This window comes from Puntigrus tetrazona, chromosome 16 (genome assembly GCF_018831695.1).
Source record: "Puntigrus tetrazona isolate hp1 chromosome 16, ASM1883169v1, whole genome shotgun sequence".
NCBI lineage: Eukaryota > Metazoa > Chordata > Actinopteri > Cypriniformes > Cyprinidae > Puntigrus > Puntigrus tetrazona.
In genome coordinates, this window is record NC_056714.1 from 10,615,274 (window position 1) to 10,628,047 (window position 12,774).

General features: G+C 42.9%; 1 protein-coding gene across 1 annotated transcript in view; it reads left to right on the forward strand.

Annotated features, from left to right (window-relative positions):
* Positions 1-5,753: 5,753 nt before the first annotated feature.
* LOC122360809 (AN1-type zinc finger protein 6-like) overlaps positions 5,754-12,774 on the forward strand; it is a 28,075-nt gene continuing 21,054 nt past the window's right edge. The window contains exon 1 of the mRNA XM_043261670.1: positions 5,754-5,885. Coding sequence (XP_043117605.1) covers positions 5,754-5,885 — 132 coding nt within the window. The remainder of the gene's footprint in view (positions 5,886-12,774) is intronic.

Below are 12,774 nucleotides of genomic sequence, written 5' to 3' on the forward strand. Positions count from 1 at the left end.
TCAAAGTATTTCTTCCACTGCCCGACAATGTACGCAGTCGAGGTTAGCAGGTTCCCACCACCACTGTATACGGTGTTGGCAGGGCACTGCTTCCCCTTTCTGAGGTGTCGGAAGGTTTGCCAGAACCTCTTTGAGGCCGTCCGATAGTCCTTTTCCATGGCCTCCCCAAACTCCTCCCAGAGTTTTTGCCTGCACAATCACCTGTCAGCTGCCTCAGGAGTCCCACGAGCCAACCAAGTCCGATAGGACTCCTTCAGCTTGACGGCATCCCTTACTTCTAGTGTCCACCACCGGGTTCAGGGGTTGCCGCTATGACATGCACCAGAGACTTTATGGCCACAGATCCGGACGGCCGCGTCAACAAAAGAGGCTGTTAGAAGCCAAGATGGCAGTGCGGCAGTAGCACACAGCGGCCACTCTGAACCAAAATGGTGTTTTTTGTTTGTTCGAGACGAAATTTTGTATGCTTCAGCCGAAATTTCGTAGGGCATGGACATCAATGACAGCTGTGTCCGCGCCTACGACCACCAGACACTGAAACTGCTCAGAAACCATGCACTAACTAAATTGAGCAACGACGTTGAACGTGGACTCCGTGACCTCGGCTTGCTGTGCGGACCAGGCCCTCAGTCCTCAGTGTCTCCTGATGCCAAAGGCTGGGCAAGAGGATGCCGCAAGTGGTGTTCGAGGAAACGGAAGTGTGGTAAACGGGTGTCCGTGGTAGGCTAACCGCTAATCCTAGCCGGCCGGCACTCCACTCCATATTTCTGTCCAACGTCTGTTCACTTGACAATAAGATGGACTACATTCGACTTCACCGAACTACATGGCATGAGTATAAGGATTGCTGAGTCTTTGTCCTTACGGAAACGTGGCTCAGCGATAGAGTTGCACTGTGCGGTAAGACTCGTGGTGGTGGCGTATGTGTTTATATCAACACAGAATGGTGTAAGGACTCTGTGCTTATATCTAACTATTGCTCATCGTTAGTGGAGTTCATTATTGTCAAATGCAGACCATTTTATCTACCCCGGGAATTCACCACCGTCTACACTATCGGAGTTTACATTCCACCCAGCGCTAATGATAAGAAGGCTCTGAGCGAGCTGTACAGAGCCATTAGCAAGCTGCAGAATGCTCACGCCGATGGACTGTTTATCATCGCCGGAGATTTCAATCACACAAATCTCAAAACAGTGCTCCCTAAATTCTATCAGCATGTGGACTTTGCTACGAGAGGAGTGAACATGCTGGATCTTGTTTACACAAACATTCCCGGTGCATATCGTGTGGAGCCCCACCCCCACCTCGGCCACTCAGACCATATCTCTGTTATGTTGATTCCAGCATACAGACCACTCATCAGACGCTCTAAACTGGTTCTGAAACAGATGAAAACCTGGCCAGCAGGATCCATCTCTGCTCTTCAGTGTACTAACTGGGAAATATTTAGGGAGGCTGCAACCAACAGCGATTCCATTGAGAGGAGTACACATCATCAGTGACTGGCTACATCGAGAAGTGCATTGATGATGTGACCATCTCCAAGACCATCACCACAGGATCCAACCAGAAGCTGTAGATGAATGCTGATGTGCATGCTCTCCTGAAGAAGCGAGACTTCGCCTTCAAAGCAAAGGGCAGCTCTAAGAACAGCAAGAGCGAAACTGTCCCAAGCTATCAGAGAAGCAAAGCGTGCTTATGCTAAAAGAATCCATGGCCACTTTACTATTTCATAGAGGGACCATTGAGAGTGTCCTGTGCAGCTGCATCACTGCCTGGTTTGGGAATTGCACCATATCGGATCACAAGACCCTCCAGAGGATAGTGAGGACAACTGAAAAGATCATTGGCGTCTCTCTGCGCTCTATCACGGACATTTACACCACACTGCAAAGCCCACAATATAGTACAGCACCCCACACACCCTTCACACACATTATTCACCCTCCTGCCATCTTATGGGTACAGGAATAGCTTAGTCATGCCAGGTGTAAATTCTAAAAACTAAGAAACATCCTGAGATTCAGCTTCATCATTGAGCGGTTCAGGAGCTTGAGATCCTTCTTTGGAACTATGAAGTACTGTCTGTACAGCCCGAACCCTCTTACGTGAAGAGAGACCACCTCAATGGCCTTCTTCCTCTGGAGAGAATCTACTTCCTGTTCCATAACCAGAGCCTGCTCTGTTGCCCATGAGTGTGCATAGAGCACCTGTGAAACGAGACAGAGGCAATCCGAACTGGATTCTGAAGACTCTTTCTAAAGTGTGCAGGACACAACGAGAAACATTTGGTGCAAAATGCTGCAAAATGAATCAGTAGAGCTGCTAGCTCTATGTCCTGAATTGTGCAATGGCAGGAAACAACCAAACTAGCTGCTCTACGGGCCTCCTGGAGCGGTGAGCCTCTCAGCTCCACTACGTTTCCAGGCAGAAGAGACTGAGAGATGTGCTCACTGGAGACCGCTGCACCCTGGAACACTGGCAGATCAATTTCTTGAGGGCACTGAGGAGAGATGGTCACCGTGTACTGCGGTGTTCAACGCTCTTCCTCAGAGAGGCCTACCCTCCAAAGTCCTGACCCATAAGCACCAGGACTACTGATGTCTCCTACTGAAAAACCAGTCCTCAGATCCCCGTCATTTTCTAGGAGGTAGCAACGAGACCCAACTAGCAGGACCTAATGAGACATGCTTGGCAGAGGCTCCCACACCGCCAGGGAACCGATCTCCTGGGCTTGGCCTCTGGTCTTCCCAGAGTCGCTAGATCAGTGCCCTGGAACGACACAGCTGCAGGAGCCAATGATCTAGCTTCTCTAGGGGCCCTCTCATGAGCGGCGAGCCTCTCAGCTCTGCTACGTTTCTGGGTGGAAGAGCCTGAGACTGGTTCATTCAGGCCCGGTTGCGAGATGAGTTGTGTGAGCACAGTGCTCCAGCACCTCAGCCAGTTGGTGTTTTGGGTTAAATGGAAAAGAGCAAGCTCTCTTCTGTGCAGAGAATCTCTTTTCTCTGTGTTGAGTTAGACTCAGTGAGTAAGTTGGAGCATCTGTCAGAAGAGCATGCCCAGTCAGTGCTGAACTGCTTGCGTTCCTTCAGAGGCAGGACAGTGGTTTGACTGAAACATTTTCACTGAAACATTTCATGGAATCTGCAGCCACATTCACACTGCTCAGTTTGCTTCAGTCCCTCTCTGGTGCATCCCTCTCAGGAAAGACCTCCTTTCTTAGGGGTTAGGAACCTTTGGTACCCACATCCAGATAGCTGGAACCTCCATGTCTGGCTCCTGGATGGAACACAGCAAACTTGAGTGGCCTTGGACTGTCAGTCCTTGAGAAATCATGGTCTAATCATAAAGTTCTTAAGGGGTGCAAGCAGATTAAATCCTTCTAGATCACCCCTTGTGCCCTGGGACCTTTCTGTTGTCCTGGCTGGGTTTCAGGGGGTCCTTTTAAACCACTGGAGCCAGTCAAGCTGAGGTTTCTGTCTGCTAAGAGGTTGTCTCAGTGGATAGTGAATACTGGCGTCCAGATCCAAGATGAGCCATGCTGGGGTTGAGGGCTCACTCCTTTGCATTGATGCACAGTGCCTCTCTGGCAGACATTTGTAGAGCTGTAGGCTGGGCTAGACCGAATACTTTTGTGAGATTTACAGTCTATGCGCTGAGCTAGATTCTTCCCATGTGTTGAGTAACAGCTAATTGGCAGGAAGAGCTGGCCGGTGTTATGCTTGCTGTGCTATCCCCCCATATTACTGCACAACATCCTGATGAAGTACGCAGATGAGGCTCAGACTCCTGCTCCACATGATGATATGACGCATCTGACGGCTCCCAACAAAACAGTGGAAAACTAAAGGAAATTTTTAATTATATGTGGAAAATAATCAAATTCAGAGCAATATTAGAGACTTAATGGCAACAAGGTTCAACCATACATGCAAATCATTGAGATGTCAGTCATTTAATAAAAAATCATCTTGAGTATAACATGAAAATGCATTCACAAGCTCTTTACTTCAATAATGTGATGTTAATCTAAGTGAAACAGGATATTAAATCAAAACAATGGTTACACTTTATGATAAGGTTACAGTCGTTAGCTTTTTTAAAGCTTCAGTCCATAAGTTTTGTCATTTTGTCGCCATCTCTGCAATTGACCTGCAATTGAAGCTGTTTGCGGACTTATCTTCTATGCATGTTTCTTACCGGTGTGGTGACTGTATTTAGCCTACATCTTGAAATACATGACCCAAAAAATAAATAAATAACAAGTCTGCCATGTTTGTTGTGACCAAGTGGCAACCACAGTGTCTCTCATGAAACCAACACAAATGTGACACAAACTGCAATTCATTGACTAGCTGAAAAAAAAGGTTTTAGCAAAAACATGTTCCCAAATAAGACAAAACAATTATGTGGAATATTTTTTATCATGTGCCATCAAAATGCATGCAGTAGGGGGTTAATAGCTTATTAAAAATATCTATGTCTTTTTCAACCTTGAATAATATCTCTATACAGCATTCTTGAATACCTTTGAATACCAAGCTTTTACTGTCAATAAACAATATCAATAAACCATATTTTGCTCCATAAACAATTCCTTGTTTTGGATCTTTTGTTTAGTTTTTTTATTACTGGGATCAACTTCATACTTAGTTCTAATAAACTAACATTAAAATACTATACTGTTTCTGAGAATGCTATTAAGTAATATGCCATTCCTTTGAAATAATTGAGCAAGCCCATAGTAATAAAAAATAAAGACTTAAATCAATGCACAGAATATAGCAAAATATTAAACCAATACTGTGATCAAATAGCAATACACTGGTTCCAGTGATAAACACCTACTTTGTAAACTTAAATACAATGCCATAATAATGGGCTACTATGGGATTTCTGTGCGCCGAACATATATTTTATATTGATGCATCATTTTGTTGAGATAATACAATCTCCATGAAATGTATTCATTTGTTCATACAATGTACAGTACAGATGCACAGTACAGAACCAATAAAAAGTGAATTGTTGGCCTTCTGGAAAGTATGCTCATTTACTGTACATGTACTCAATACTTGATAGGGGCTCCTTTAGCTTTAATTACATCCTCAATTCTGCTTGGCATGAAGGTAACCAGTTTCTTGCACTGCTGAGGTTGTATGGAAGTCAGGGTCCTTTGACAGTGGCCCTCAGCTCATCTGCATTTTTTGGTCTTTTGTTTCTCATTTTCTTCTTGATAATATAGATTTTCTATGGGGTCTGGTTAGTTTGCTGGGCAGTCAAGCATTTTTTTTTGTGCTTTTGGCAGTGTGGACAGGTGCCAAATCCTGCTGGAAAAAGAAATTAGCATCAGCAAAACTGGTCAGGAGAAGGAGAAACATGAAGTACTGCAAAATTTCTTGGTAAACAGGTGCAGTGACATTGGTTTTCAAATAACACAATGGACCGACAGCAGATGTAATTGGGTGTCAATGATTGTCTTTTGGACGACTGTCAGATCAGCAATCTGATTGTGTAGCCTAATGAACCAAACTGAGAAACCATTTTAAAGGCTCAGGAAACCTTTGCAGGTGCTGATTAGCTGACTGGCATGTCACCATATTCTAATTTGATGAGATAATGAATTGGTGAGTTTTGGTTAAATGTGAGCCAAAATCATCACAATTAAAACAACAAAAGTCTTAAACAACTTGTCTGTGTCTGACAAGTTTTACTATTTGTGTAGCTAAACAGTGAAAAGCACCTCCGTGATGACGAAACACAGACAGTTAGTTGATGCCATTGATGCCACAGTTGATGATGTGCTAAGCGCCTGTGTAAACAAGTACCCTGACGCTGCCATCATCGTGGCTGGAGACTTTAACAAGAATAACCTCAGACAGGTAATACCAAACTTTTACCAGTACATCACTGTCCTGACAAGAGCTATATAATGCTGGGCTCATGTCCAGAGACGCGAGTGATTATAAAGCAGCTTGCTACACTCTTCAACGCGCAGTGAGAGCCGCAAAATACCGGTACAGAGAATGGAGTGGAGAGTGGAGTCTCACTTCCAACTGAATGACTTCCGACGCATGTTGAATGGATTAAAGACAATCAGTTACTCACTCAATCTGTTGTCCCCCGTGTGTTTCAAAAAATGTCACCGAAGAACAATAAGACCTCTTGCCTGAATGACTATCGACCTGTAGCAGTTGCATCGCTAGTTATGAAGGTCTTTGAGAGGCTCATTAAAAACAACATCTGCTCTTCCATCCCGGACCCGCTGCAGTTTGCATACCATCCCAACATCTCACATTCTACACTCCACTCTCACCCACATCGATAAACCCAGAAACTACACCAGGCTGTTGTTTTTAGACTATAGCTCAACCTTCAACACCACTGACCCTGAGAGACTGGCATCCAAACTCAGGAACCTTGGTCTGAGTTCCTCCCACTGCGACTGAACATTCTCTCGGACAGACCCCAGGTTGTGAAGGTTGGACAGACTATGTCCAGCATCATCATCCTCTCTTCTGTCTGCTGCACTCTAGTAGACAATACCGCAGTCTGTTGGCAAAAACAGAGAGATTCAGAAGAAGCATCTTCTCCCAGGCCATCAGACTCCTCTAAGAACTCTGACAGTATAATGCCATCGCTACTCATTGCATCCTCACTTAAATCGATAACATCCATATTTGTACATTTGCACATAATCCACTGTTTACCTCTACATAGCAACTTTTTTACCTGTTTACATTGTACATACATACATACATACATACATACATACATATATTTTTTATATCTTTTGCACAGTTTTTGGAGTGTACCAGACTAACATTTCACTACAAGTTGTACTTGTACAAAATGCATGTGACAAATAAAATCTTGAATCTTGACTCTTGAAAACATTTTACTTACCAGGCAACTGAAGTTCTAAATCATAACCAAGATCTTTTATGGCTGGGACCTGTGTTGAACTGGGCCTTATTTTCTAAAATGTTCGTCAACAAACACATTTACAAAACTCTGTAGCCACCCTGATAAAAAACTGCATGTTCACATAACGCTGGGTTCTTCTGGAAACTGAAAAAGGTTATCTTTTTCTTACAACCAAAAACACTTCTTTAAAGACATTCTTCCCAAGCAATCGAGAAGTGCAGTCAAATTAAAGAAATTCCACCCTTTAAGACGTTGTGAAGAGCCATGATAAGGAAAAATCTGAAAATTGGTGTGTATTTACCACAGAAATACTCGGTTATATGTCTAAACAATCTTTTAAATATTGAGAATCCAACTCTTTAACATTTTAAGTAATAACATTGTAAATAATAACTGGACCACAATGTTAGTTTTTGCTTAAAAGATTCAAATATAAAAGAACTTGTTCAGTCTATCTTCGTTCAGTATGTCACACACTTCTGTTACTATTTCCTTTGTTCTTAACATGAAAATCTCCCTTTTTCACCACTGTATGTTCAACTTCAGATGCTGTGGGTTTTCTTTAAGCTTCAAATTATCCCTTTTATCCTGACTAAGAAAAGGTCATGTTGTATTTGAAATAATATTGTTCCTCACCAGCCCAGTGCCATTTTTTGTTTCATGTTTAATATGTTATATTCCTTTTGAGATTATAGTCTTGTCTTTGAAACTTGCTTGGTCGAGTTGAGTCACACTGTTGGGGAAATGACATATTGCTAAAAAATGTCTCTAACAGAAATGCAACAATATGGTTTGTCTGTAATTTGTAATAGTAAGTTGTTTTTAGAGTGCAGTCAGGAAACACATTTGTTCTTGTGTGCACTAAAACGGCAGTGTAACATTGCCTCAGATACTTTATAAAATGTTTACAATTGGGTTTTATGGTACTTCAATGCAGAATATGTAAATAACTGACAATATGCTCAACAGCAAAATAAAAGCATAGCCTATGGGAATGCTAATTGTTTTGAATCAGGCAAGCAAGGCATTATGCTTATGATAATATCTGTTAGAGTGGAGAGGATTTTGCATTATAAAGATATAAGTAAAAGATATACAAATGTTTAAGCAGGGCTGCTGTACACAAAGTGTCTATTCATGCACTGTTATAGAGCTCTGGAAAATCCCAGTTCACATTCAGCCCTGAAGTGTGGCCTTGAGTGGCCCTCAGCAAATTCAAAGAAATGTCAAAATAAACAGGCTGCTAAATTGAACAAAAATAAATCAGACCTTTTTTCATTTTGGAAGTGTAGAGAGTAATCTCACTAAAATAAAATCTGGCTACAGAAGATAATTATTCTGCATGGCTGGCACAGGCAATAAGATTAATACTGGTTCCTGTGAAGACTGTGCGGACCCAGGATGCCTGAGGTTCATTAAAAAGAATGATATCATTGTTGTAGGGACTTAGAACATTTAAATAATAAAAGTGTTATAACAAGGGGAGATCAAGGGAATTGTTCTCATTAATGTGGTATGAGCAGAATGTTTTGCTGGCCTCTCGGGTGGTCGGTGCATCCTGGTAAGAATCAGCGGGAAAGATCCTTTATGCTGCATAGTAAAAGCAGTTAAGATGGAGTATCTGCCATCTGAAGTGTTTGCACCCTTTATCACCCTTTAGCTTCAACAAGCAATTATTTAAAATGTGTCATGTTTTCCTGTGTGTATCTTGTTGTTGGCTATACACACACACACACACACACACAGTGTTGCTCACTGATATTGGCACAATTGGTAAATTTGATCAAAGAAGGCTGTTATTCTGAATTGTTTATCCTTATTCAAAATCACTATAATCTTACCTGTCATTGGATAATAATCATTTAAAACGGAGGGAAATATCATTATAAATAAATGTTTTAAAATAAATGAATGAAGTGTATTCCTATTCATATTCACAATTTTGAACACTCCAGGGTAATTATGAACATGACGGTATCCAGCCATGGTTTCCTGTTATATAAATCCCTTAATCATCCATCACAATGAGAAAAAATTAAGATTATATTTCTGATGTGCAGCAAAATACAATTGAGCTTCACGAATTAGTGAAATGGCTTTAAGAAAAGATTTAGAGCAGTGATAATTACCATTTTTATCATCAGGGAAATCATTAAGAATTTTCAATAAACCTAAAATGTTAGGAAACTGTCTGGAAGAGGATGTGTGTCTAATGCATGGTGAGGAAGAGAGTTTAAGTGGCTAAAGACTCTCCAATGACCACAGCTGGAGAATTGCAGAAAATAGTACTAATACATAATACTGCTGGTCAGAAAACCTTAAAATCAACTGTCAAACAGCACATATATCACCACATGTTGTTTGGTATGATTTCAACAAAAATTCTCTTTGCTCATCCAAAAACAAAAACTAGAATATTCAGTTATCAGACACGACTGGAACTTCAAATGGGATTGCCTTTTATGGTCAGATGAAACTAAAAAAAAAGCTTTTTAGAGCGGGCACTGGAGGCTTTGCACGAGGCGCGGGCACTGGTGGCACTGGTGAACTTAAGAGAAGCAGCACCACTGTGACATGATGCATTATCCATAAAGGCATGGATATGGTCAGCAATTATACTTAGGTAGACTGTATCATTTAAACGATGCTCAATTGGTACTAAGTGTGCCAAGAAAATATCCCCCACTCAATTACACCACCACCACCAGCAGCCTGAACTGTTGAGATAAGGCAGGATGATCCAGAAAGAGACTTATCAGACCAGTCAACATTTTTTCCAATATTCTCAATTTTGGTGATCCAAAATAATCCAAAATTAAATACTCAGACCATCCCGTCTGGCACCAACATCCATTCCACGTTCCAAGCCACTTAAATCCCTTTCCCCCACATTCTGATGCTCGGTTTAAACTTCAGCAAGTGGTGGGTGTATGGGCAGAGCTTAGGTCCTCCATTTGCAGTGGGCTCAGGCAATTTCTCCATGCAGCAGGATGATGGCTAACTAGTCTCTGATTTGTGAGTGGGGCTGGAGATGTCTCTCTTTCTCTCTCTCTCTCTATCTTTCTCTCTCTCTCTCTCTCTCTCTCTCTCTCTCTCTATATATATATATATATATATATATATATATATATATATATATATATATATATATATATAACCCCCATATCTTGAATTTTGTTTCAATTTCATTCTTAATGCTTTAAAAAGACAGTGGTGAAAAGAGTACTAAGAAAAAGTATTGCTACTTAAGGAATAATATACTTGAGTAAAAGTACTGAAACATAAGTAAAAGTAGTCTTCTGAAAACCTGTTTTAGTACTTTAGTATTATTTTTCTATTTTTAACCGAAATGAGATGAGCAGGGTTAGCCCTTATCTAAATTTTCAAATTTACTTTATGAGTGAAAGGGTCTATGTGAGAGGGAATAAACTACTGTGAATAATGCAGTGAAGGCCCATGTCACCAAGCCAGCAGAGGGAGCCCTGACCTCTGGGTGATCTGCATCCACTCCCTCTGCGTCAACTTCCTGTTCCTGGACTATAAAGACTGCAGCAAGCCACTCACCTGCAGGTTGCATTGTTTCGCCTGTTTCATAGTTATATCGTTCGTGGATTATTGTTTCTGGTTTCCCTGGTTTTGACCCTGTCTGTTTTTCGATATTCTGATTGTTTGCTGCCTGTCCTGACCACTGCCTGTTTCTGGATTTTGTGTTTGCCTCGCCTCTGATACTCCTGTTTACCCTGTTGGACGCCTGCCTGTTTTGACCATGTCTTCATTTAATAAAAGCCTGCAAATGGATCCGCACGCCTCAGACCGCTCTTTCGTGACAGCCCACATGAAGAGCTACATAATGAGCCATTCAGGCCCCCTCAACACGGAAGTGTGTTAAGCTGTATATACGCATACATTTTTTTATTGTGTAGGGAGTTTGTCCAGACTGATCCAGTGTTTTGGGAGAATGAAATGGATTTTTTTAAACCGGATCTCAGAGTGGATAAATCTGAAAATGCATAAGCGTTCTCCATTTTTTGTGTATATCTGTCACATAATTACAGTGCCCTATATTGGTCTGGCATGTGTCCTACATCGTTTTGCATCAATTTGGTGGTTTTGTGTGGACACAGATATTATCCTAACACCCATGCACTGTAACGTCTGTTTCACAAGTGTGACCCAGGAAATTGTGGAAAATTGCATCAGATATCACTACAGCTGAATAACATGGAGATAAAAAAGCTGTGACTGATAAACTTAAGTCGATAAACACATAAGTGAAATGCAACACTTATTTACATAGCTTGCATCACAGTATATATACCTGCGTGTAAAGTGTGAAGCAGCTGGGATGGGAATCGGCACCTCCAAGTCTAAGGCCATGGCTCTCAGGCGGAAAAGAGAGATTGACAGATTGTAGTAATAGTAATTGCTTAATACAGGAATGCAGTAATAGAAGATGGATGGATGGATAGTATTGTATAAGGATTTTGAAGCAAAACATAGTCTTTTAAATTGTCATGTTTGATGCTATCAATCAAACATACTATCAGCAAAAAAAAAAATAACTGTCACGTCTCTGGACTCTTTTGTTATTGTTTTTGTCTCGTGCCACGTGCTCTCTGTGCCCTACCTTCCCTTCATGTTAATTGTATTATTGTCTTCAGCCGTGTCTTGTTAATTTAGTTAATTACCTTGTGTATTTAAGTCCTGTGTGTTGGTATTCCGTTTGTTCGAACGTCAATGTCCATACGATGTCCTTACGTGGATTTTGTTCTGTATTTATTATTATTTTGCCCGTTTTGGATTAAATCTGTTTAAGATTATTTAGTTTCTCGAGTGCTCTCTCCCGCGAAACCACAAACATGACATTCGGAGCTAAAAAGTAAAGCGGCATATTTCCCCCTTTGTTTTTTGTTATGAATCCACCTTATGGCGACCCCAACTTCCTCATCCTCCGGCTGGAGCAGGAGGATCGCTCTCTCGAGGGTTATACGATGGACTTCCTCACCCTTGTGAACGACTCACACTACCCGGACAGTTTCCTCTGCTCACTGTACTTCCGAGGACTCGACAACTCCACATGAGTTAAGCTGTCCGGGGACGGCCCTCGAGAGAGCATCGCTGCATACATCGAGTGGGTGCTCCTGTGCCCGTGTCCCGAGCGCTCCCTCCAGTATCTGCGCAGCCATCGCCGCCTCAAGTTTACCCACCCTCCCACCCTTGCAACACGTCGTCGATGGATCCCAGCAGCCCCTGCGCTTATCCTCAGCTCACCATCTGGAGCTCGCCACGGGTCTGCCGGTCTCCATCGTCGTTGTGAGTGGAGGATCCATCGCCTCACCATCCCGCCTCTGAGTACCGGACTCCACATCGGCTCGTAGACCCGTCGGCTCCTCCTAGGCTCCTAGCTCCCTCAGTGGTCCGTCAGTCCACCAGCTCTGCCAGGCTCCATTGTCCCTCCGGCTCCGCCTTGGTCAGTCGTCGACCATCCGTCGCCTCGGGATTCCTCTCCTCCGGCTTCGCCTCATCCCTCCATCCCTCCGGCTCTGTCAGGCTCCTCCTTCCCTCCGCCTCACCTCAGTCCTCTGTTGCTCTGCCTCCGCCGCGCCCTTCCCGTCCCCGCGTCGGTCGCCGAAGCCTGTGGCGTCGCTTTGGTCCTCCAGCGCCTCGGCATTACCCTGGCTCTTCGGCTCTCCACCTCCGCCTCAGTCTCCTCCACCACCTGCTCCGCCGCCGTCGGTCGACTCCAGGGAATCGATGGCCGCTCCTCCTCCATGGCTCCTCCCTCCGTCGGCACCACCATGGACCATCTTTATTGGGCTCTGGATCTCCTCCTGCTCCGGACTC